Here is a 26,088-nt window from a genome sequence, read left to right as displayed (position 1 = left end):
TCACCTGCCACCACTCCTGCTCAGCAGTCCCATGATCATGCCAGTCTTGTCTTCACAAAGACCTCAGCTCCACCCTAAGGTCCACTACTGCTGTGTGCCTCAAGAGCTGGAGCAGGGCAGGAGGAATCAAAACTTGGCAGAAACAGAATTGGTATGGAGAAGCCAAGGTCTGATGTCAAATTCTTGTCTCAGCTAAACCTTCCAAAGCTCTCCCAAGTCTCACTAGGCCTGTTTCTGCCGTGCCCAAACGAGATGAGTGAAGGCTTGGTGGGGTCGGACTCAGGAGGCAGACGCAGTGGGATTGCTGTTAGTTTGAGGCCAGTTGGGGCTGCATAGTGAGATCCTGACTTTAAAAAAGGCCTGGGTACATAGTTGCATACACCCTTAGTCCCAATACTTGGGAAGCAAAGGCTGGAGAATCATTGTGAATTCGAGGCCAGCCTGGTCTACATAGTTCCAGGATAGCTAGAAATACATAGTGAGACCTTGCCTTAAAAAGAAATAAAAACAGAAATTAAAAAAAAAAACCCTAAAGTCTGATGGTGTATGCATCCCAAGCTCCCTCCCTAGATGCAGGCTTTCAGGGGAGAGTAGGCCACTCCAGCTCCCCTGATGTCCTCTTCAGCTGGGATTCAGGGATGACAAGTGTTTCAAAGATTTAGAGGTCTGGGCTGACTACAAAGCTGAAAGTCAAGGATGCTTTATCTTTTTCTTTTCTGTCTTTTTTCTTTCCTTTGAGACAGGTCTCACTGTGAAGCCCAGGCTGATCTTGAACTTACCTTTCTCCAGCCTCTGCCTCCTGGATGCTGGAATTACACTATCATTCAGAATTCAAAACACCTTCTCCAAACCCCATGCATTCAATCCCTACCCTGTTAGCTTTCTGCCCCTCACCCCTTTTTTCGGGAGAGGGCCATTTGTGAGGTTGAGGCAGGAGGACAAGTTTACATAACATACTGCCTTGAAAAGCAGGAGATGCACACACAGACGAGGGGGAGAGGGGGAGAGAGATGAATGAATATGACCTCAAGATCATAGACTTGGAATCCTTTGTGACAACATAACAATGATGGGTAGAAGAAGTTGGAGCTTGGTCCAGAAGCGAGTGCTTAAGCAGAGAACAGCTGCAAAGACAGGACAAGAAGGAAGGCAGCCAGTGGCCCAAGGGGGTGCGTGTGTAGGGAGCAAAGATGCCTTTCAGACAGTACGACCTGGTTTTGTGTCTCATTCTCCACACTTGTCCACCTCAGTGACAGAGCAGGGACTTGGTGCTAAGGCATTGTGAGGCCTAGACACGCTGAGAGGACCCCTCCCCGCGAGGGACTTACAGGTGTCTGATCAATATTCCTCAAAGCAAAGCGCCACCACCCGGTCTCGGGGGACACACCGGCTGCAAGCAAGTCCTAGGCGCCTTCCCCAGGAGGTGGGAAAGAAAGCAATACTCTCACCTGTGTGGGGAGGGCGAGGTTGGGGGTGGGGAGAGATAACCAGGCAGAGGGAGATAGGACCCGGAACCACCTGACTTGAGTCTGAGGTTCGAGCGTCCAGAGTCCCTGCAGCAGCACCCCGCCCCGCCGAACCTCTCAGGGCCGCCAGGGGGCGCGGCGCTCCAATGCTGGAGCCGACTCGCTTCTGGGGCGGGGCTCTGGCGATCGAGCATGCGCACGCGTGGCGTGTCACGGGGCGGGGCGGGGCGAGCGCAGCGCGCCGCGGCTCTCAGGGCCTGGCTTCCCGGGACCGCAACCTTCGTCGAGTACCCAGCCCCGGCGCTACCCGGCCCGGCCCCATGTACCGCGCGCTGTATGCGTTCCGCTCGGCGGAGCCCAACGCCATGGCGTTCGCCGCGGGCGAGACCTTTCTGGTGCTGGAGCGCAGCAGCACCCACTGGTGGTTAGCTGCACGGGCGCGCAGTGGCGAGACCGGCTACGTGCCGCCTGCCTACCTGCATCGTCTGCAGGTGAGTGTGTCCCTCCCAGCCAGGCCTCTCGCTCGAACCCCTTCACCGGTACGCAGAACCGATCCAGGAAGCCCAGCCAGGTTCTCCAGGACTTCTACCAGACAGGGAGTTTGAGAATCTGACCTTAAGTCCCAAGAGTCCCAAGGACTGAGACCCCAGGAGCCATCAGTGCCCACCGAAGACTAGGCCTTTGACATCCAATCGCAGGCCTAGAAAAAGCTTCATTCAGAGACTGGCACTCCAGGCACCCCCGTATCCAGAATCAGAGCCTCCATATAAATAGAATTCCTTAGCTGGACCCAGAGACTCAAGTCCCCAAGACCCTTTTTATTCCCCTTTACCAAGTCCCTAGGATTCCACACTCTCGTCTCCCTCCCCGCCCCATTTGGAGTCTCTACCTTTACATAAAGACCACCGTGCCCTCCACGGACACTGTGCCATCTGATTCACCACCTGTTTCCCCAGTTCTCAACCCCAAAACCCTACCCACACACTTGGACCCCAGAGTCATAGGCACTCCTATCCCTTATCTGATCCCCAATTCCTGTAATATCTCTGTATCCCGAACTCACTCACCAGTCCAAGGACTGTTCCCCCAACCCTCCTGGAGCCAAGGCCCCTGCTGGCAAGGCTCCCTGGTACTGCCTCCACTTCCCCCAAGCCCCCAGCCCTGACTTTTCGGGTCTCGGAAATCTGGGGAGCTCACTCAATCCTGGAATGGGAGCTGCCCACACTGTGAGGAAGTGAGCCTCCTCCGTGGCTTCCCCTGTTCTGAAGATGGCCTGGTTTCCTTCCAGTGGAGGCTGCGGCTCCAGTTCCTGTTTCCTCGGGAGTAGTCCTGCAGTTGCCCAGTTCTTCTGTAGGAAGAAGGGGGGCCCTGCCCTGGTCCCTAGCTATGGAAACATCCTGTCCCAGCCCAGTCAAGGACAGAAATAATATGCTAACGTTGGAATTGTGGTCTGGTCTTACCGAAGGGGAGAGACCCTTGGTCCTGGGGGCTTCCTCACAGACCCTCAGTCTCACCTAGAGGTACTTGGGGTCAGTTGGATCTGAAATGTGTCATGCCCAGCCCAGCGTTCTGAGCACTGGGGTCTTGTCGGGGACCCCTAGAGGACGTCCTGCCGCTTCCTCAGAGCCTGTGGATCTGCTGCAGCAGCCAGGCCAGTAGGGCTGGGAGTTCAGGGAGGCAGGAACAGCCTCTGTACATCTCTGTCTCACTTTTACTCTCCCTGGCGTCTGACTTTCTTCCTCCAACTTTCCCAGTCTGTTGAGGAGCTGTGTCTTCCTGCTCTGTCTCTCACGGCCTGCCTCTGGGGCTGAACTCTCCACGTCTGTCATATTGTCTGTGTATACATGCATTTTACTCTTTTTTTGCCTCCCCCAAACCCCATCCCTTGTCTTCTTGCTCCCTCCACCCCTGCACCTCTTAGGCTACATAAAGGACTTTGCAGACCCCTGTATCCATCCGCCCCCATCAGAGACGCTTCTTAAACTTACTATGGAACTAAGCGTGATGGCGCATGCCCACAGCCTCAGCATTTGGAAGGATTACCAGGAGTTCCAGGCTAGCCTGGGCTTCCAGTCCAACTTTGGCTGTACCAATTCTCATCTCAAAAAACCAGTCACCCAGCCAGGCAAAACAAACAACAAAACTCCACTCTGGAGCATGTTCTCTTCTGCTCTGGGGTTCCTGTGTACCCTGGTGGGCCATGTAGGATGGCCAGTCCCACAGCTGTAGCCCACATCTCCCTCCATGCCAGACTGTGGAGTAGAATGAACTCCTGGGTTATGGAGGATGATAATATAGGTCAGGATCCAGGCCTGTCTTTCAAGTTCCGTCTTTACCACAGCACAGAGTGGCTTCCCAGAGGTGGACAGCTTGGGAGGATGAAACAGGAGGTTCTTTTGACCCATTCTTCCCTTCCAGTTGTCTGGAAGGGCTTTGTGGGGACAGGGTTGTTTTGGAGTGTGACCTTGGTTTTGTGAAGGACCAGCAGCATCCAGAGAGACTGATTAAGGATTCTAGACACTGGAGTCTTCACTTTGGCATCTTGCTCTGGGCTCTGAGCCAACCCAAGGATAGGCTAGGTGTACATGCCTAGTCCCAATCTGGGATTTCTATGCTTTCCTTCTAGACCTATGGTTTTCAGAAATGGCTTTGTCAAGCGTCCTGTATGGGATAAAATCCTGGGAGGGGGGGGGTGTAAAGTGCCATCACAGAGTCCACCCTGTGCCCCTGCTTCCTGAGTCGTACAGTTTGAGCATTTCAGCCCATACGCCATTGTGGCTGTCTGCTAGTGTCCAGAATTCTCGGATTCAGTGGGTCCTCCACCTAGTTCCAGCCCAGACTGGGTCTGGGCTGATCAACCCCACTTAGCCCCCAGGTCTAACTGCTCACCTACCTTTAGGGCATGGAGCAAGATGTCCTCCAAGCAATTGACCGGGCCATTGAGGCTGTGCACAACACAGCCATGCGCGATGGTGGCAAGTACAGCCTGGAACAGCGTGGAGTCCTTCAGTGAGTACCTGGGAGGTGAAGGTAACACCTCGCTTGATCATGGTGGTGGGTGGGCTCCCTATGGGGCCGGGGATATTGAAGGAGCAGTACTAGGGTGAGGATGAGGTACCACAGAACGGAATGGAAAGGTGGAAGTACGGGGGCCTGTACTAAGGTCCCAGCATCCCACAGGAGTAGGGAGGAGCCTCCCCACCGTTATATGTCTGTCTCTCTATCAGGAAGCTGATCCATCACCGGAAAGAGACATTGTCTCGAAGAGGTCCCTCAGCCTCCAGTGCTTCCGTTATGACCTCGTCCACCAGTGACCACCATTTGGATTCTGCCGCATCTAGGCAGCCCAATGGCATGTGTCGAACTGGGTTTGAACGGCAGCACAGCCTGCCCAGTTCTGAGCATCTTGGGACAGATGGAGCCCTCTACCAGGTATGGAGTGAGGGTATCTTCTAGAAGAAGGTGTGTGGGACTAAGACTTTCTCCAAAGATTCGAGAGGTCCATTTGGTTCACAGGGGCAGCTAGCAGCCTGTCTTCCCCCTGACCCCACTTCTGTTCTCTCAGGTCCCACCACAGCCTCGCCGAGCAACACCTGCCACCCCACCCCCACCAGTGAAGCGCCGAGATCGTGAGGCCCTGGTGATCTCAGGGAGCGGTAAGAGGGCCGGGCTGGGGTGATTGGAATGGGAGTACCCTGTGCTTGGGATGGTTGCTCTGCCCATGTTAGATAGATAAATGGGAGTTCTGAACGCAGAGAGACTATAGAGGCCCTGTGTTTGGGCAGTTGGGGCTCTAGGCTTGCCGAGGAGATAGGGCCTCACCGTGGAACTGGGTCCTGTACCAGGGTCAGGGTCTCCTAGGTGGGGAAGCATGCCCCCCCCAATGGGCTGTCCCAGCGTAGCAGTTACTTTTGTCCACAGGTGGCCGGACCACAGTACCCTCTGGGGGTAGTTCTGTGTCCAGTGGCTCATCAGTCAGCAGCACCTCCATGGACACACTCTATACCGGTTCCAGCCCCTCTGAGCTAGGTCCCAGCTGCTCTCCCACACCTCCACCTGTACCTCGCCGAAGTGCCCACACCACTGTGTCCCAGGCCCAGCCCTCTCCCTCCAAGGCACCGTCTCCCGAGCCCCCTGCAGAGGAGGTGGCAGCTGATACAAACTCAGCCACGGATGACCTGGAAACTCTGGATGCCCTGAGCCTGGAGACCACAGAGGAGAAGCCAACTGCTGAGACAGTTGTGCCAAGGACCATTGGGGCAGAGCTGATGGAGCTTGTGCGGAGAAACACTGGTCTGAGCCATGAATTGTGTCGTGTGGCCATTGGTGTCGTGGTGGGTCACATACAGGCCACCGTACCAGCCAGCTCACCTGTCATGGAGCAGGTCCTCCTCTCGCTGGTAGAGGGCAAGGTGAGGGTGGGCAGCGTGGCCAAGGAGCCTTCCCACCCTCAGCCAGCTTGCTAGTCCCACCCCGCTCCTGCCCTCACGTGTGTTCAGGCTGTCTGTGACAGGTATTTGCTGGGCTCTGGCTCTTGGCTCTCATTTGGCTGGGTATTGGGGTCATTTGAGTTGACCCACAAAAGAGAAAGGGAGGAAGAACATTCTAGACAGACATTCTAGACAGAGGCTCAGCCTGGACTAGGACCTAGAGGCTGGACAGAGCTTGGCTCACAGGAAGGAGGAATTGGAAGACAGTGGCTGGCGTGGCTGGATCAAAGGAAGTGTGGGAATGGGAGGTCTGGGAGCAGGTGAGCCTGAGGCAGGGGATAAGACCAGGATGAGGTGGGAATAGGGGAAGCTTCCTGCCACCTGGAGGGGTTTACCGCCATCTGCTGGGCCTCCATCTGGGTGCAGGGAAAGAGTCGACACAAGGCATAGGTGAGAGCAGTACCTTGCCAGCTTTGGACGTGTAGAGAAAAGTGCTTGGTGAGCTAGGTTCCAACTTGGATGGTAGTGAGTGAGATGTGGGCGTTTCAAGATGGCTGTGGTCCCACGTCACAATTAGGACCCTGGCGCTGGGTGTGGTGGTGCACGCCTTTAATCCCAGCACTCAAGAGGCAGAGGCAGGCGGATCTCGTGAGTTCAAGACCAGTTTGGTCTATGAAGTGAGTTCCAGGACAGGACAGCCAGGGCTATACAGAAAAACCCTGTCTTGTGGGGGGGGGGGGGAGTCACTGGTCAGGGGAAGGAATGGGGGTAGCGAGTCCTGGCAGCTGATGGGTTTGGGTGGGCCAAAGGTGTTTCCTTAGGCTCCACCTGTGGTTATGGTTGGAGTGAGTAGAAGGCTATAGACCAGTGGTATATAGGCTGGGCTGGGTGTAGCAGCGAGTGTCAAATACAACAGGCCTGGTGTCGTGTGGAATGGGAATCAAGATTCTGAGCCACCTCTCAGGAGGGACAGAATCAATGCCCGCTGCCTCATGGGAGCTACTCGTCCAGTCTAGAGGGAGAGTCAGGATGTTGGCGATTCCCACAGCTGTGTCTTAAACAGGATCCTGTACCAGGAGGTCAAGTCTGGAGTTAACCTGCCCAGTGGGAACTTCCATGGGACCTCAGCTCAGAGATAGACCTTGGAGGCTTCCTGGAGCTGGTGATACACAGAAATCTTACTCAGCCACACTTTGCCCTGTTCCCCCAGGACCTGAGCACAGCCCTACCCTCAGGACAAGTCTGCCATGACCAGCAGAGACTTGAGGTGATCTTTGCGGACCTGGCTCGAAGAAAGGATGACGCCCAGCAGCGCAGCTGGGCGCTGTATGAGGATGAGGATGTCATCCGCTGCTATCTGGAAGAGCTGCTGCATATCCTGGTATGGGTGGGGACCCTCGGGCCTCCCAGCATGGGACCGGTGACTCTACCCTGTGCCATCCCTTGTTACTCCTTAGGTCTCTTCTGCCCACACATGCTCGTCTCATACTGACTCTCTTTTCCTCTTCCCTACAGACTGATGCAGACCCCGAAGTTTGCAAAAAAATGTGCAAAAGGAATGAGTTCGAGTCTGTCCTGGCCTTGGTGGCCTATTACCAAATGGTACGTGTGGGACGAGGGAGTGGGCACAGAGGGATGCGGGCAGGAGTTGGGGCACTGAGCACACAGCTTCTTCTGCCAGGAACACCGAGCATCACTGCGGCTGCTGCTCCTCAAGTGCTTCGGCGCCATGTGCAGCCTGGATGCAGCCGTCATCTCCACACTTGTGTCCTCCGTGCTGCCTGTGGAGTTGGCGCGAGACATGCAGACCGACACGCAGGGTGAGGTGGGGTGGGGGCCGCTGGCTGCCAGCGGGAGAGTGTTCCCACCATCTGCTGGGGATGCCCGGCACTCTGGGACTTGCTGACCACCTTCCCTCCCTCCCCATCCCAGACCACCAGAAGCTCTGTTACTCGGCTCTCATCCTGGCCATGGTCTTCTCCATGGGAGAGGCGGTGCCCTATGCACACTATGGTAAGCATGCAGATTGCTGACCAACCAAAGCCAAAGGTAGGACCCACGCAGGGCCCAAGGGCTCAGAGATCTGCTGACTATGGCCTAACAAGAAGAAGGTGTTCCCAGGGCTCACAGAAAACCAAGGAGGCTGGATTGTGTGGGGAGGAAAGGTTAGGTCTGTAGATTTCTTTATGCTCCTTTTCAGAACACCTGGGCACGCCCTTTGCCCAGTTCCTGCTAAGCATCGTTGAGGATGGCCTTCCATTGGACACCACAGAGCAGCTGCCAGACCTCTGCATGAACCTGCTTCTGGCTCTCAACCTGCACCTGACAGGTGGGTGAGGCCCTTCTGGAGGGTGGCCGACCGAAGCGGGGCTCTGTGGGCTCTGTGGGCTCTGCACCCACACTCTTACCTTGTGTTTATCCATGTGTTTCCTCAGCTCCTGACCAGAATGTCATCATGACTGCCTTGAGCAAACACACCAATGTTAAGGTCTTCTCTGAGAAGCTGCTTTTGCTTCTGAACAGAGGGGGTGAGAGCCTAGAAGCCTGCATGGGTGCCACTTCAGTGCCCTGTGACTCCGTCACCTCCCTGCCTTGACTTCCCTAGTCCTCCAGGATGACTCCGGGACCCCAAGTGGGGCCTCCTTTACTCCTGTGAACTTTTGCCTTCTAGATGATCCTGTACGTATCTTCAAGCACGAGCCACAGCCACCACACGCTGTCCTCAAGTTCCTGCAGGATGTGTTCAGCAGCCCCACCACCGCTTCCATCTTCTACCACACAGACATGATGGCACTTATTGACATCACTGTGCGGCAGATTGCGGACCTGTCACCTGGAGACAAGGTGCCTGCAGGTTGCTGCAGTGGGGATGGGAGCTGAATGACAACCAAAATGGGGTGAATGTGACATTGAGTGGAGATGAGGGGGCAGGACGGCGGCTACCAGCGCCAGGCCAAGTGCCAGTGGAAGGCTGCCCAGAGACCAGGACAGGTATGTCAGAATCCATGGCAACCTTCTGTGTGGCAGTTGGAGCAGGACGCTGGAGAGAGTTGGGGTGGGGGAGATGAGGAAATGGGGTTTTTGCAGAGCCTTTGAGGCTGTAGCTGTGTCTTAGGATTGCTCCTCAAAAGAGGAAGTAACTCACTGCCTTCCTGAGTGAGGGCTGATTGGAAGCCAGGAAGCCCGTGGCATGAGTGGGTGGCGAGAGGACATTTGGGTGGTGAAATAGGTCAGGTTGGGGCTGTGTTGTCCATGGACCCAGCAGACCTTGCTCCTGAATTAGTTTTGAGCAGCTAGGTGTAAGGAATGCCAGTGATTAGTGGAGAAGGCCCAAGAACTTTCTGAGAGAAGCCTCGAGTTGTGTTTTGAATGGGTGACAATTGAGAGCAAGGGCTGGGGATAGCTCAGTTGATAGAGGGCTTGCTTTGCATCCATGAGGCCCTGGCTTCAATCCCCAGAACTGAAAGGAATAAAATATTTAGGAGACACCTGTAAGATGTTCAAGCGCCAGGGCACCAGGGAGGCTGTGGGTGAGTTGGGACTAGAGGCCTACGGGAGTTGTCTGTTCAGACATGTGACAAAGCTTTCCAGAGAGTGTGGCCACCAGGAAATTAGACAGGTGCAGTCAGCAAGACTCAAGAGGCTCAGCTAAGGAGAAACCCAGGAGCCAAACCAGGCGAGCGGGAGCAATCCCCAGACCAGTGTTTAGAGCAGGAGAAGATGGGGCAGAGAGGTAGCGTTTGCGTTTGCCACATGGAGAGCGGTGTGACTAGCTGGCCTTGCCAGTGCACCGGAGGATCGAGTCTGAATGGAAAGTTTGGGAAATTTTGAAGTTACTGGGGGAGTGGAAATGAGGAAGGACTTGGAAGGAAGCAGTCAGTGAAGGGAACCCGTTTTCTGTACAGAGAGACAGACAAATGCAGGCAGGTGCTCAAAGGAAACAACAGGGTCAGAGAGGGTCTTCTAAAGGTGGGGGGTGCTGGTCCGTGCTCTGACCTAGAGGGAGTTCTCCAGTGAGTGTAGAGAAATGAAGCATGAAATGGAGAGAGAGGACCATGGCAGGAGGTGAGCAGCAGAGGCAGGGAACACACAGTGGTGGGCTCTACTGATCATTCTAGTGAACACAGGTAAAGGTGGTCCTGAGAGCTGAGGACAAGGGGGTCAGAAAGCACAAGACCACCTGAGGTTCCAAAGACCTAGAAAATAGGCAGTCGTACTGTAAGGACAACAGACACAGCAGAGAAAATCAGTGGGATTGGATACGGGGGGGTCAGGGCGCATGCATTGGGGCCTGAACTTTTGGATCAAAGCAGTGTTTCTTTCCTGGAGTAAAGGGCGTGGGAAGGAAGCCCTTCACCTTGGGGACATTGGGGAAGATGAGGAGGCTGGTGGTAGATGTGTGGATCTGGGTGTCTGAGATAGGCAGGAGATAATAAGCAGGCAATTGGCTGCTCCTGTTGGATGCTCACAGGACAGATCTGCGTGAGCTATATGAGAGTAAATTGCTGTTTGGAATCGGGGGTGTGGTTAGATCTTCTGGGGCAAGAGACAGGGAGAAACCAAGGATTCTGACTGACATACATGAAATTTAGGGGACCTAACACCATAGGACTGGCAGGACTTCCCAGGGCAGCCATATTATGGGTCTCTGTGGCTGGAGTAATTAATTCATTCGCTCATTCAACAGCTCTGAGAGCCATTTAGTGTTGACTACATTCTGGGTCCTAGAGATGCAGTTCTGGTATTTGAGAAGTGAAGCTGCTTTGTAGTCGTGAGTCCGTGGTGCAGAAGTGGCCAGTCCCTCCCTGAGAGTGATTGCAGTACTTCTCTGGGGTCTCTGAGTCAACCTGCTCTTCCCACAGCTGCGCATGGAGTACCTGTCCCTAATGCATGCTGTGGTTCGCTCCACATCCTACCTGCAACATCGCCACCGGCTGTCAGACCTGCAGGCTACACTGCGGCGCATCCTGGCTGAGGAAGAGGCCTCACCCCAGTGCCAGATGGACCATATGATTGTCCAGGAGATGTACAAGGAATTCCCAGAGCTGGGAGAGGTCCCCAGCTAGCATTTCTCTTTTCTCCCTTCTCTGCAGCCCAGGACAGGGTGCAGGGAACGCGGGGGCTTTGCTCTAAGAATGTTCTGCACAGACTTTATGAGGGGATAAAGAATTCAAAGGAACCTGAGCCAGGCCCCTTACCTCAAGTAGAGTCAGTGTAAGGGGCCAAGTGTTGGTTGGGGACCACAGTCTGGGGATTCTACTGGGGCAGAGGAAATGTGCAAGCTGAAGGCCCTCTGTTTGCTGATAGGCTGCCTCTTCAGCATGCCACCCCCATACCCATGTGCATAAGTCCTGCTGCTGCTCCAGGCTGGGCCACCGCCATCCCTACCCACTGCCTGGTCTGAGGCTTGGGCCTCAGTGAGCCATGTCCTGGGGGTGAGGGGAGGCACCTCCCGCCAGCTCTGTTTTTTGCCTTAGCTTTGCAGTGAGTGTCGCTCATGTGCAACCCTTACCCCTTAGGGACTGCTGTCCCCGGACTCCTACATTCAACCCCAGAGGCCTTGGCCAGGCTGCTGCCTTGAAAGCGGGATCTTCGAGACAGGCCATTCATCCTGGAGCCTCAAGGAGCAGGATGATGGTGCTGAGAAAGTCAATGACAGAATCTATTTTCTCTAGGAAAAAAAAAAAGTAGACTGAAAGCCATGTGTATTTTCCTATGTGCTACAGCTCTCCTTCCAAAATAAATTCTAGGCATCAGGAATTGAGCTTCCCTGTATGATCCTGGCATCATGGGTGGGGCAGATGGGGTCTCAGGACCTCACCGCTCTAGCTTATACTGACATCTGCAGGCCAGAGAGGTGATGGGCCTTGACAAGTTCCAAGGCCCTGTTCAGCCTCTCCTGGGGTCCAAGCCAGTGCCCCTGGGACACACTTGTAGGTATCTTTTGAGTTTCTTTTATACCTTTTTGCTGACCGTGGTGGCTCACACCTTTAATCTCAGCACTTGGGAGGCAGAGGCAGGTGGATACCTACAACTAGCCTAGTTTACATAGTTCCAGGCCAGTCAGGGCTACTCAGTGAGATCTTCTCTCACCAAAAATAAAAAATAAAGTTATCTAGTCCTGAACAGTTACAGCTATTCTCTGTTCCTTCCCTTCTCTGTCCTCCATGTCCCTCCCTCATGCTGGGGATTAAACCCAGGCCTCACACGTGCCCTGCATAACTATTCTAAAACGGAGTAGGCCGTGCGGTTCTCCCAGCTCTCTCTCCCTGAGCGTGCTGGCCTTTATTATTACTATTTGGTCCACCATGATCTCTTGTAACCTCAGCAGAGATCTTATCAGTTCTGTATTCTGACGGAATCTGTTAACCAGGACCAGGATGGGGTCAAGGGTGCACTCCTGCATTCTTAGAGGCCAGAGATAGATAAAACCTTATTTCTTTCAGATCAGCATGGTAGCTCCTATTAAAGTGGGTGGGGGAAAAGTAAGGGCCCACAGACTAATTAAATCTGGTTCTTCAGGTCTTTCTTACCTGAGGTCCATATTCCTTATACAAATCTACACACCCAGAATTGTATCAGGGTATTGAAAGGCAGGGACTGGAGAAATGACTTAGTTTGGATTCCTGGCACCAATGTAAAGAGCCAGGTGTGGCAGGTACTTGAGTTTGATCCGCAGGACCACAGCAGAGAAGGAGCTCCTGCAAGCTCTCCTCCACCTACGTGCTCTGCTGCGTTCTCATGTGCACTCACACACAAAATAATAAAGTGTATTTTACAAAAATGGAAGGTGGAGGGAGCTGGAGAGATGGCTCAGTGGTTAAGAGCATCTACATTCTTGGGAAGGATCCCAGTCCAATTCCAGCACCCGCATCAGCACCGCATTATACAACCTGTAGACAACTCCTCCAGCTCCAGGGGATCCAGTGTCCTCTTCTGGCTTTTTCAGGGACTGCACAAACACTCAGTATCTATACATACTCATGATTAAAAATAAAATTTTTCCCTTAAATAGAGGAGCAGTTAAGAGCCCTGGATGCTCTTGAAGAGGGCTTAAATTTGGTTCCCAACACACATTTCCAGGATATCTGGAGCCCTGTTCTGACCTCTGCAGGCACCAGACACAAATGTAGTGGACACATACATATATTTTAAAATGTAAATAAAAATTTAAAGGTCCAGAGCAATAGAGAAAAACATGTTACCACCCTCTAGCCTTCACACTGTGCGCACACACAAAATAGGCAGTAGATAGAGGCTCAGGGCAGGGCCTCAACCCGTTGCTCAGGAAAGTGTGGCAGGAACATTCCATAGGAAACCTGTGGGGCAGAATCTCAGCGATATTCCAGGCAGTGTTCCTCCTTAGCCACTGGCTCTGTCAGATTGCTGAGCTTGCAGGCTCCTGGTGGAGGGACACAGCCTGCACCCTGCACATCCAGAGTTAATGATGCTGATTTTCAGCCAGCCCTGTTTTCACTGGAGTGCTGCAGGCGGGAAACCATTGTTCTCAGGAGACAACGCAATTCAGTGAAAAGCAGAGGGTTCCCGGGGAGCTGAGGAAGGAATATCAGACCACATCCCACATCCGCTGTTTGCTGTGCTTTCTGTCGTGATGTACACAGAGACCTTGTGGGTAGAGCCGGGCTGTTCTGTCCACTGTCCTAGGGCTGGCTCCTAGATAAACAATGTAGAGCTCCAAGAAGGCCACACCTACATTTGCAGGACTGTCCAAGGGATCCTGCACATGTCAGCTGGGCGGTGGTCATATGGATGGCTCATGCCTTTAATCATCACAGTACTCCAGAGGCAGAGGCCGGTGGATCTCAGTGACTTTGAAGCCAGCCTGGTCTACAAAGCAAGCTCCAGGACAGCCAGGACTGTTACACAGAGACACCCTGTCTCGAAAAACAAAGCAACACCCAGAGAGAGAGAGAGAGAGAGAGAGAGAGAGAGAGAGAGAGAGAGAGAGATGCAGAAGTCCTAGACAACAGTTACATAAATACTGGGTCATGTTTCCAAACATTCTGGGAGAGGGACAGGACTCCTTCAGCGAACACCCTGGCGATGATCTCACAACACAGAATTGTAGCCATAATGGTAGATTATGGTGAGCCAAAAGACTCCTCTCAGTAAGGGAAGTCAGACACACCTCTCCAGCTGCTTGGAAGGATAGATGTGGGGTGTGACTAGGCAGAGGAAGAGGGACAGAGAACCCTGCCAATAAAGGGCAGCATTTGGATAGGCTTAAGAAGCAAAAAGGAAGCCAGGTGTCGTACACGTCTTCAGTCCCAGCACTCGGGAGGGAGAGGCAGGCAGAGGCAGGCGGCTCTCTGAGTTCAAGGCCACCTAGTCCACAGTGCAAGTCCCAGGATGGCCAGGGCTACTTAGAAAAAACTTGAAACAAACAACAGCACAAAGACCTGACTTAATGAACTGAGATAGTGACAATCCAGACAAGAAAGGGATATCACCGGTGCTTGTGCTCGCTTAGTCCCTGCCTGCTCCTTCCCTCCAAAGGCAAGCGTTGATAAATTCTATCATGGAATCATAACATAAACTCTGGCTTCTGTTTCAGCATTTGTGGTTCATTTTCCATAGTATATGACTGCAGTTTGCTTATTCCCAATGTTGCCTGGAAAAACACTCTCAGCTATGTATTCACTATTGATTACAACTGTAGCCAATTCAGGATACAAGGTTAGCTCAAAAAAAAAAAAAATCAGATATATACAGGTAATAAATGGGCTGAGAAAGAAATCAGAAAATTATCACCCTTCACAATTAGCCATAAACAACATAAAATATCTTAGGATAACTCTAACCAAAAAACTGAAAGACCTGTATGACAAGAACTTTAAGTCTTTGAAGTACAAAATTGAAGAGGATATCAGAAAATGGAAAGATCTCACATGCTCATAGATAGATAGGATTAACATAGTAAAAAAGGCAGTCTTACCAAAAGCAATCTACAGAGTCAATGCAATTCTCATCAAAATCTCAGCACAATCGTTCACAGACCTTGAAAGGATAATGATAAACTTCATATGGAGAAACAAAAAGCCTAGGATAGCCAAAACAACCCTGTACAATAAAGGAACATCTGGCGGCATCACCATCCCTGACTTCAAGTTCTACTATAGAACTACAGTAATGAAAACAGCTTGGTATTGGCATAAAAATAGGTGGACCAATGGAATAAAATCAAAGATATTATTAACCCTGATATTAACCCATACACCTGTGAACACCTGATTTTTGAAAAGGAAGTTAAAAATAGAAAATGGAAAAAAGAAAACATCTTCAACATATGGTACTGGTATAAATGGATGTCAACATGTAGAAGAATGCAAATAGATCCGTATTTATCGCCATGCACAAAACTCAAATCCAAATGGATCAAAGACCTTAACATAAATTCATCCACACTGAACCTCATAGAAGAGAAAGTAGGAAGTACACTTGAACACACTGACACAAAAGATCACTTCTTAAATATAACACAAGTAGCACAGACACTGAAAGCAATAATTAATAAATGGGACCTCCTGAAACTGAGAAGCTGGGGGCTGGAGAGATGGTCCAGTGGCTAAGAGCGTTGGTTGCTATTCCAAAGGTCCTGAGTTCAATTCTCAGCAACCACATGGTGGATCACAACTATCTAAAATGAAATTTGGTGCTCTCTTCTGGCAATCAGGTATACATGCAGGCAGAACACTGCGTACATAATAAATAAATCTTTAAAAAAAGAAAGAAAAATAAACTTGGATGCTTCCTTCTGTAAAGCAAAGGGCATGGTCAACAAGACAAAATGGCTGCCTGCAGAATTGGAAAAGATCTTACTAACTCCACATTTGACAGAGGGCTGATCTCCAAAATAGACAAAGAACTCAAGAAACTAGACATCAAACTACCAAATAATCCAATTCAAAAATGGGGTACAGCTCTAAACAGAGAATTTTCAACAGAAGAATCTCAAATGGTCTACAGATACTTAAGGAAATGCTCAACATTTTTAGTCATCAGGGAAATGCAAATCAAAACAACTCTGAGATACCATCTTATACCTGTCAGAATGGCCAAGATCGATATTACTGATGTCACTGATGATAGTTTATGCTGGAGAGGATGGGGGTTAAGGGGAACACTCCTCCATTGCTGGTGGGAGTACAAATTTGTACATCTGCTGTGGAAATCAGTATGGTAATTTCTCAGAAAAGTTGGAATCAGTCTACCTCAAGATCCAGCAATACCACTTTTGGGCATATACCCAAAAGAATGCACACTCATACCACAAGGACATTTGCTCAACTATGTTCATAGCAGCATCATTTGTAACAGCCAGAACCTGAAAAAACCTAGGCACCCCTCAACCGAAGAATATGTAGTACATTTACACAATGGAGTACTACTCAGTGGTAATAAAAACAACGACATCTTGAAATTTACAGGCAAATGTACAGAACTAGAAAAAAAAACCCAAAACATCCCAAGTGAGGTAACCTAGACCCAGAAAGACAAATACAGTATGTACTCACTCATAAGTGGACTCCAGACATAAAATAAAGGCTAATCAGCCTACAGTCCACAACCCCAGAGATGCTAAAAACTCTCTTCCAGAAACAGATGAAAGCAGATGCAGAAATCCACAACTAACCACTGTACTGAGCTCCTGGAATACAACCAAAGTGAGGGAAGAGCAATAGTACAATAAAGGGATCAAGACCATGATAGGGAAATGCTGTGGGAGCTCCTTCCACTTCTTCTTAAAGGCCAATAACCTTTAAGATATCAGCCCACTTGGGTGTGGTCTCTTATACTATAAATGCAGCTGTAAGCCTGTGCTCACTCTCTAGCTTCCTGCTCTCATTTCTGGCTGCTAGACTCTGTTCGTGCAGAGGCATGTGATCTAGGACAGTGATCTGTAAGTCTTCCCTAAATAAATAACCCTTTATTATACATGATTTTGAACTAGTGTGAGATTATTTTGTATCTTCTGCCATCATCTGGCTCCTGAACATGGAGACCAGTTCACACTTCTTGGGATTGGTCCACCAGCCCCGTGGCTCACTGGGCACTGACTCTCCTGCCCACGGCTTTAGCTGGCCCTCAGGCACAGCAAGTTGCTGCGCAGTGCTCCCTGGCTCGCAACCCACACACTGCCGCCTGTGATTCCTGCAGGGCTCACAGTCTGTAACTCAAACTGACAGAAAACTTTGGGTTTTCTCTTTATCCTGGGCCCCAACTCTCAGAATCATTTGATTGCCTTAATAACTGTTCTTAATTTGTTAAACAAAACATTTTTTCAGTTCTTAAGTAAGCAACACATGCTGTTCGCTGCAGCTAGTGTCTCCTGCTGGCCAATAATGGTTATTACACCTGCTCTAATTCACTGTAATTACTTTATGACATGTAAAATCTTGAAAAACTACAAAAAATGACTGATAACATTCAGAAGTTCAATAATTATTTTTCTTATATTATGGATGGTATGGTGCAAGACTTATGCTATTTTCCTTTCCTTTAGTGATTCTAGGAATTAGCTTTGTTTTCAATATTATCTCATTAAAACATGGTTCAACACTACAATTTGACAAAATTATCTGAAAGAATTTGTGCTATTGAATCTAACTGTTGGAATCTGTTGGAAAGTTATAATATGTCCAAGGATGAGACATTATCTTTATTGAACAAGTTGGAATTCTTAGTGAGGACGCTAGAACAGACAGTGAGGACATTAGGACAGGAGATTCAGACTTTAAGAAAGGCAGTAGTAAAATGATTTGAAAAGATAGAGTAATTTATTGAAATTGATGAGCAGGGACAGAAGGTACAAGGACAGGGTTCAGCCTCATCAGTACATGCCAGACCCCTGGATGACTTACACAGAGTATCAACCGCATATCCAGTAATTTCCTCAGAAATACCATCTGGCACAAAGAACCCTAAGGTAGCCAAAGAATATGCATGGGAACCAATACATATGAATGCTCTAAAAGAAATAAAATAAACAATACTTTTTATGGGCTACATTCACCATTTGTCAGGGAAATGGTGAAAACATGGGCTTCAAGCACTAAGGCTACTCTACACAATTGGCTTCAATTAATCTCAGTGGTCCTAGAAAATGGACCTCAGCTGCTTTGGAAGTGTTATTTGAGAGAGGAGGCAAAAATTTTAGAGCAACAGGGGAAAACAAAAGGATTTGAGACTTTCTAAGATCAAATTCTTGGGGAGGGTCATTACTCTGATTCTCAGAAACAGGCTCACTACCATGAGTGCACCTTGTCCCTTATGCAGCACAGCAGCTTTAAATGCATGGGACAGGATTCAGGAACTAGGAAAGATGACTGAGTCATATTTTAGGGTTAAACAGGACCAGAAAGAACCTTTTACTGACTTCTACAAATATTAACAGAGGCTGTACAATTAAGAGTGACAGACCCTAAAACTAGACATGTAGTAATTAAATCCTTGGCTTTTGAAAATGCCACCTTAGAATGTAAGAGGATCCTTGGGCCTTTAAAGGTTAGATCAGCCCCCATAGATGAATGGATCTTGTATACAATGGATGTTGAAACATTTGACTTTAGTACTGAAGCTTGGGTAGGAGAAGCGGGAAGAAGATGGGACCCAACAACAATGATTCCACCTGGTTGATATGACATCATGATGCTGATAGCACTACTATAAGACCAGTTTTGGGGTATAAGCTGTGGAAATGGTGCACCTTCTTACAATGTTCTGGCCATAACTCCAAATAAGAACTTCAAAATAAAGAAACAACAAAAAGACCCCATCGACTACTCAGAGACCATTTTTAATTATATAAAACAGCAATCTTTTTTTTAAAAATATTTATTTATTTATTATGTATACAATATTCTGTCTGTGTGTATGTCTGCAGGCCAGAAGAGGGTGCCAGACCTCATTACAGATGGTTGTGAGCCACCATGTGGTTGCTGGGAATTGAACTCAGGACCTTTGGAAGAGCAGGCAGTGCTCTTAACCACTGAGCCATCTCTCCAGCCCATAAAACAGCAATCTTGACACTTAACCATCATTATACTTTTACAGGATCCCATAGAAAAAACATCGTCCCCATGACAGCAGGAAGCAATTCTAGAAAGTGTCGTCCCCTCTCCTATCAAAATTTGCCCTCACAGTTAGAGACAATATTTAGGGGTTGATTGTTACTTGGGGGTTGGGGTGGAAATTATGTAGGCCTAGAGATCTCAAAAAAAAAAAAACAACAGGAAGATTGAATGGGATAATAGATAATTACTGTAAACTTATTCACACTAATAATAATAATAATAAATAATAATAATAGTGAGTAATAGAGTGAATACTTGTGAACTATTTTTTATGGACAGTTTACACTGGTATAGTTTCTTGTGTATTGATACAAGTTCAAATTATATATTATTTCTGTTTACAATATTTGTACACTTATGCAAAGTTTTTTGTCATATTGTATGCATGCATGTTTCTACCTTTGTTTAAGACATTATGTATATTGATACAATTTTAGGATATATTTATAACATTGCATGATATATTTCTATCTCTGATAAGATATTTATACATTGTTTACATTTTGATGTCATTGTCCTCCTTTACTGCACAGTTGTTTAAAAATTGTTTAATATTCTGATATGAAGTATTAATCTTTAAGTTATATAGGTATTAAGTATCATAGGTCAATAGTCATTCATTTTTGTTATACTTTTAGTCAGACTAATAGGTTCTTTAGATACATAAAGATTGTATTCTGCATAGATGGGTAACCTTCAACCACTTCAAAGATCTGTAGAACATGGCATTTAAATAACTTAGGATTCTGTTGGCATGAGACACAATTTGCTCCTGGCAGCACCAATGTATTCCTGAAAGAGTGTTGAGCACCAAAGACACTCCACTTGGAGTTTGTCTTCTTTTTTGGCACAACTGGCCTTTGGGCAAGAAACTGCCCATGCCTCAACCACTGACAAAGTACATGATGTCCAGACTGGACAAGAAGGATACAAGAAAAAAGACTGCCAAATCTTGCCAAGACAGGGCAAGATGGTTTTATAAAATTCCCTGCCTCTGAAAATGGTCTGTCAGTTAATTTAGGCCTTTGCCAAAGTTGGTTGCTTCAACATTGCAAATGAGACTTTTGCTGATTGTTCAGGCAGTCAGTCAGTTGTCTCTGTCATCTATGGCACATTTTTTAAGCTGCTTGATTGCACTTCCTGCCTACTCAAGTAATATTATCTCCCTTCTCAGGCCTTCGATGGGGTTGAAGATAGTTACTTGTAGTTACCGTCCTCTTATGATCTAGCTAAACCATTTCCAATACAAGCCTTAGACTCTTTAGGATAGGATGTTTATTAAGACATTTAGTATATGCTCCTTGATTAATATTGTTCATGCTGGTTGTAACTCTAATCTTATACTTGATATATGTTCCTAGTGTGTATAGTTTTTTTTAATTTTTATTTTTCCATTCAATTATTTATACTTCCTTCCCTCCTCCCGATCCCCCGTGTACATAGTTTTGTATTGGGTTTGGAACTCTCTTATTTAAATGAAGAGGGAGGTGCTATGGGAGCTCCTTCTGCTCCTTCAGCCAATAGCCTTTAAGATACCAGCCCACTTGGGCGTGGTCTCTTGTACTATAAATGCAGCTGTAAAGCCTGTGCTCACTCTCTTGCTTCTGGCTCTCACTTCCTGCTGCTGGACTCTGTTCCTGTTCCCTGTTAGTGCAGAGGACTGTGATCTAGGGCAGTGATCTGTGAGTTTCTCCTAAATAAATAACCCTTTATTGTATGTATTTCTGAACTAGTGTGGGATTATTTTGTATCTTTGGCCATCAGGGAAACCCACAGAATCAGTTTACCTGAGCAAGTGGAAGATCACTCATTCCACACTGGCAGTTGGAGAACCTGCATAGGACCAAACTAAGCCCCCTGAATACAGGTGACAATGGTGTGGCTTGGGCAGTATATGGGGCCACTGGCAGTGGGTCCAGGATCTAACTCTAATGCATGAACTGACTTTGTGGAGCCCATTCTCTATGGAGAGATACTTTGCTTAGCCTAGGCACGTAGAGGTGGTGGGGGAGCCTTGCTCCTGCCTCAACGACGTGATGATGGGACAGACTTAGTTGACTTTCCGGGAGAGGCTTTACCCTCTCTGACGAGTGGGTGGGATGGGGGAGCAGGAGAGGGAGGAGGGGAAACTGGGATTGGTATGGAATAATAAATAAATAAAGGAAATATATAAGAAACAATAGTGGGGGCTGGAGAGGTGGCTCAGCAGTTAAGAGCACAGCCTGCTCTTCCAAAGGTCCTGAGTTCAATTCCCAGCAACCACATGGTGGCTCACAACCATCTGTAAAGAGATCTGGTGCCCTCTTCTGGCCTGCAGGCACACATGCAGACAGAATACTGAAAATACTGTATACATAATAAATAAATAAATCTTCTTTTAAAAAAAAAAGAAACGGGGGCTGGAGAGATGGCTCAGTGGTTAAGAGCACTGGCTGCTCTTCCAGAGGTTCTGAGTTCAATTCCCAGCAACCACATGGTGGCTCACAACCATCTGTAATGAGATCTGGCGCCCTCTTCTGGTGTACGGGCATACATGGAGGCAGAATGTTGTATATATAAGAAACAAATAAATAAATCTTTAAAAAAAAGAAAGAAACAATAGTGGCCAGTTTTGTTTTGTTTGTTTGTTTGTTAGACAGGGTTTCTCTGTGTTGCTTTGGGGACTATCCTGGAACAGGATATCCTGGAACTATCGTGTAGACAGGCAGGCTTCAAACTCTCAGAGATCTGCCTACCTCTGCCTCCCAAGTGCTAGGATTAAAGGCGTGCACCACTGCCAGCTTTTGTACATTTTATTATCTTCTCGCTGAGACAGGTTCTCTTCACTATGTAGCCCATGGTCTTGAGCCACTGACCCTTCTGCCTCCATCCTCCAGTGCTGGAATTAGAGAACTGCACCACCACACTGGGCCTCTTTTTATGCTAGGTTTTAAATTCAGGGCCCTGTGCAGACTAGTCAAATATTCTGCCTGCGCTACAGCCCTAGTCCCAATTTTTGTCCATTACAAATAATGCTGCTTGGAGCAATTTCATACATGCCTTCTTGTCGTTCATATACTTTATTGGGTGACTGGGTTGGGAGTGGGGTCCTAACACTAGAAATATAGAATTACTGTCAAGAAGCTGACATATTTACCCAAAGTATTTCTACAAATGTAAATTCTTGTGGTGTCTGTGAGTTCTAATGCTTCCTGTCTTCCCCAAAGTTTGGTATGGCTGGGGATGTACTTGTATAATATGCACAAGGTTCTGGATTCAATATGGAGTGTGCGCGTGTGCACTCACACACACACACATACAATCAACTCCTTTTGTGATTTTTATTCTGGTCATTCTGGTCATTCTGATACAATTTTTTTTTCATTTGTATTTCCCTGATGACTTAAAGACATTGAGCTCCTTTTCATGGGTTTCCTGGCTAGTCAGTTATTCAGTTATTCGGAGCTGTAAGGCTAATTCAAATCTCTCTCTCTCCTTTTTTTTTTTCTCGAGACAGGGTTACTCTGTAGCTTTGGAGCCTGTCCTGGAACTAGCTCTTGTAGATCAGGCTGGCCTCGAACTCACAGAGATCTGCCTGCCTCTGCCTCCCAGGTGCTGGGATTAAAGGCGTGTGCCACCACCACCCGGCTGGCTAATTCAAATCTCTTACCCATGTATCTATTGATTTGTAAATTTTGTATATCTTTTACTGACTTACATATGTATTCAACATATGAGTTCTTAGATTTTATACTTACAATAAAGTCTCCCTATCTGTCTGTCTGTCTATCACCTATTCATCAATCCATCAAGATCTGATGTTTTTATTTGTCCAGAGCATTTTATGTTCTATTAGATATCTTTACTTTAAAGCTGGGCGGTGGTGAGGCACACCTTTAATCCCAACACTTAGGAGTCAAGGCAGGTGGATCCTGATTTCGAGGCCAGCCTGGTCTACATGGCAAGTTCCAGGACAGAGAAACTACACAGAGAAACTTTGTCTCCAAAAAAAAAAAAGAAAAAGAAAAAAGAAAACAAAAAACAGAAAACAAACTAAGCCAGGAGTGGTAATACACGCCTTAATTCAAGTACTCCAGGCTGTGAACAGGCCAGCCTGTTTTTTATAGCAAGTTCCAGTTCAATCTAGGCTGCATAGTGAAATTCTCCAAACAAAAACGGGCTGAAGAGATGGCTCAACACTAAGAGCACTGGCTGCTCTTCTGGAAGACCTGGGTTCAAATCCAAACATTCACAGTGGCTGACAACGGTCTATAACTCCAGTGTCAGGGTATCTGACACATAAATATCACATAAATATATATGCAAGCAGAACTCTCACACATAAAATAAAAAAAAAACTAAAAAAATTCCAGTTCACACATATAGGCATCTCCCTAGATTAGTAACAGTAGTGTGCCTGTCCCTAAACCAACACCCTACAATACCTTTTCAAGTCGATGTCTAATAGAAGTTGAATTCCTAACTCTGATTTTCTTTAGCAGTGTGATTTTAAGTATTCTTAAAAACATTTATTTACTTTTATGTGTATGTGTTATATACCATGTTAACGCCTAGAGCCCATAGAACCAGAGAAGGGTGTTGGATCCCCTGGAACTGGAGTTAAGGATGGTTGTGAACCACCATGTCGGTGCTGGGAGCTGAACCTGTGTCCTCTGCAAGAGCAGCAAATACTTTTTACCACTGAGTCATCTCTCCAGCTCCTGTCTTGGGAATTCTTGTCTTTATATTTCAGAATCTAGTTTATCAGTACACACACACACACACACACACACACACACACACACACACACACACAGGTCAGGATCATTAGATTTCCCCTAAAGCTAGTTGTAGGCATTTTGAATGGCACGATGTAGGTGCTGGGAGTCAAACTAGAATCTTCTGCAAGAATAGTAACAACTGAGTCATCTCTCCAGCCCCTTGTCCAACAACTTTGTTAAGCCCACTTTAACAATTTGCCCTTCTGAGGCTGGAAAGGCAGCTCAGCTGTTAAGAGCACTTGTTGCTCTTACAGAAGGCCCAGGTTCACTTCCTAGCACTCATGTGGTTGCTCACAATTATCTGTAAGGCCACCTCCTGGGGATCTGATGCTTTATTCTGACTGCTGCAGGCACCACACACACATGTGGTGCACATTCATGCATGCAGGCAATACACTCATACACATAAAATAAATCAGATAAAGACGATTTGCCCTTAGGTTCCCTTGGATTTTTTTTTTAATTTTAATTTTAAGACAGGGTCTCATGTGGCTCAGACTGATCCTGGATTCCCTGTTTATCTGAGGACCTTGAACTTCTTTCTGATGCTCTTCCTTTTATATGGGTTCCAGGGATCAAACTCATGTTCAGACTTGGGCATCAAGCACCTTTACCTGAACCATCTAGCTGCCTCTTTTTTTGTCTTTCCAGAAAGTGCGTTAGGAACTACTGCTGTGGGTTGGGCATAGAAGTGAGTGCATATGAGAAAACAGGATGAGGGAGCCCACAGACTGCAGCAGCCCTAAGAGGACGGGTGGAGACAGCTACACGAAGGGAGCCGCACCGAGTGCGGTCTGTAGTGAACGCCATGACTCAGGGTGGAGGCTAACCACCAGCCCTGTTGGAAAGGGAAACGGAACTCGATTTCCCTCGGTCATGGTGCCTTTGCACATTTGCCCACGCGGTAAGAGCCAGGAAGGTTCCTTAAAACTGCTGCTCAGGCATCTTGTATCGGAGTCCAGATCCCTAAAGTCTTTCAGGCGTTGCTTCTGTGATCCCAGTTCTTTTCCTCCTTGTTCGACCTCAGATTTGTGCTTTTCGCTAACTTCCACTGAGCGGCGGGCACGGTCAAAACCAGGTCCCGCTCCTCTCTCTTCTAGTCGGGAACCGCAATCCTTTAGTGAGGCTGCAGATACTCCGCCGCACTGACCATGTCACCTGACATGGAACTCTGTCCCTGAATAACTTCTATAGACTCAGAGATCCAAAGCACACTGAAGCCCTTGCGCCAGATATTAACAGTCACATGGGGTACAACCCGCGTGAGACCGGCTTCCCGGAAGCAAAGAAACTGAGAAGCAGGAGAACGCATTGATTGGTTGCTGGTGATGTCATAGCTACCATCTGGGGGCGGGCCAGAGGTCTTGGCCAGGAGTTCTTGCACTATTTGAAGCAGTAACCACTCAGCCGGGGGAGCCGCACCCAGTGTAGCGTTCTGGAGTCCTGGGCCTGACTTCTGTCTCGGTGTCAGAATGCCAGAGTGCTCCGAACCTGGCTTTGCAGCTCATTACCGATGCCTCGTTTGGAGGCCGACAGGTGTAGCGCGCCTTTTGGATTATTTCTGCTGTCTATCTTGGAACCCTCGAGGCCCTCCTTCCTCCCTCATACAATGGAGTCCTCCGAGAGGGGCGGGGTCTCCCATTGTGCCAATAGAAACAATGACTCTCTGATTGGAATGCACCGCCTGTACTCGCTTATTCTGTGACGTCTGTTGCGCCACATCCAGCTATTGGTCAGTTGAGATGCGCGCGTGCCAGGAGTAGGACTGAAAGCTAGATTGAACCAGGGCTAGGGAGAACTGAGTTTTTCTGTCAGGCTCTTCAAGGGGTTAAAGGATGCAGTTGTCGCAGGCGAGGGGCGGGGATCTGAGGAAGCTGGGCCCACCGCTGTGGTGCAACCCTGGGTTCCACGTGGCACCCCAGAACACTGGAAAGAACCTTAGTTTGGAGAGATGCGGTGTCTAGCGCAGGAGCCCCAAGTCTGGGCGATTGCTAGCGACTGTCGAGGCAGAGAAGAGCTGGCTTATCCTCCTGCCTCAGGAGGGTCATTTTCAGATCCTGCTCTGTAGGGGCAAACAAGGAGATATTTGAGACGTTTCATAAGTTAAACTTGTTAATAAATAGTTTACGCTATTGTTTGAACTGCTAGTGACCCGGGCCTGTGTCTGGTCATTATCGTCCCTGTCACAGGATTCTATATGGTAACGCTGCTCAGAGCGGTGCAAACACTCAGAACATTATGAAAACACATTTTAAAACCAAAATTGGTGTTAGGGTTCGGACCTAGTGCTCTGGAAGGGAGATGAGATTCTCAGTCTAAAGAAAGGCTAGGAAACCAA

At 48.3% G+C, this 26,088-nt stretch overlaps 1 protein-coding gene across 1 annotated transcript; it reads left to right on the top strand.

Moving 5' to 3' along the window:
* Positions 1 to 1,688: 1,688 nt before the first annotated feature.
* Nckipsd (NCK interacting protein with SH3 domain) lies at positions 1,689 to 11,656 on the top strand. Its single transcript, XM_048423650.3, has 13 exons — positions 1,689 to 1,957; positions 4,366 to 4,475; positions 4,694 to 4,898; positions 5,032 to 5,122; positions 5,388 to 5,878; positions 7,107 to 7,277; positions 7,412 to 7,498; positions 7,578 to 7,716; positions 7,829 to 7,909; positions 8,097 to 8,225; positions 8,332 to 8,424; positions 8,568 to 8,740; positions 10,759 to 11,656. Exons 1-13 carry the CDS (start codon positions 1,787 to 1,789, stop codon positions 10,960 to 10,962), a joined length of 2,145 nt encoding a protein of 714 aa, XP_048279607.2. The 5' UTR covers positions 1,689 to 1,786; the 3' UTR covers positions 10,963 to 11,656.
* The last annotated feature ends 14,432 nt before the right edge of the window (positions 11,657 to 26,088 follow it).

The sequence above is a fragment of the Myodes glareolus genome, chromosome 4 (genome assembly GCF_982192425.1).
Source record: "Myodes glareolus chromosome 4, mMyoGla1.1, whole genome shotgun sequence".
In the NCBI taxonomy this organism is placed as follows: Eukaryota; Metazoa; Chordata; class Mammalia; order Rodentia; family Cricetidae; genus Myodes; species Myodes glareolus.
The sequence above is the reverse complement of the archived record's forward strand: the minus strand, read 5'-3'. Positions and strand labels throughout refer to the sequence as shown.

What these genes read in the sequence shown, in the direction of transcription:
- Nckipsd (XM_048423650.3), top strand. Translation starts at nt 1,787, where the DNA reads ATGTACCGCGCGCTGTATGCGTTCCGCTCGGCGGAGCCCAACGCCATG. An exon ending in CCTACCTGCATCGTCTGCAG is followed by an intron (nt 1,958 to 4,365) that starts GTGAGTGTGTCC and finishes ACCTACCTTTAG; the next exon opens with GGCATGGAGCAAGATGTCCT. An exon ending in CAGATGGAGCCCTCTACCAG is followed by an intron (nt 4,899 to 5,031) that starts GTATGGAGTGAG and finishes CTGTTCTCTCAG; the next exon opens with GTCCCACCACAGCCTCGCCG.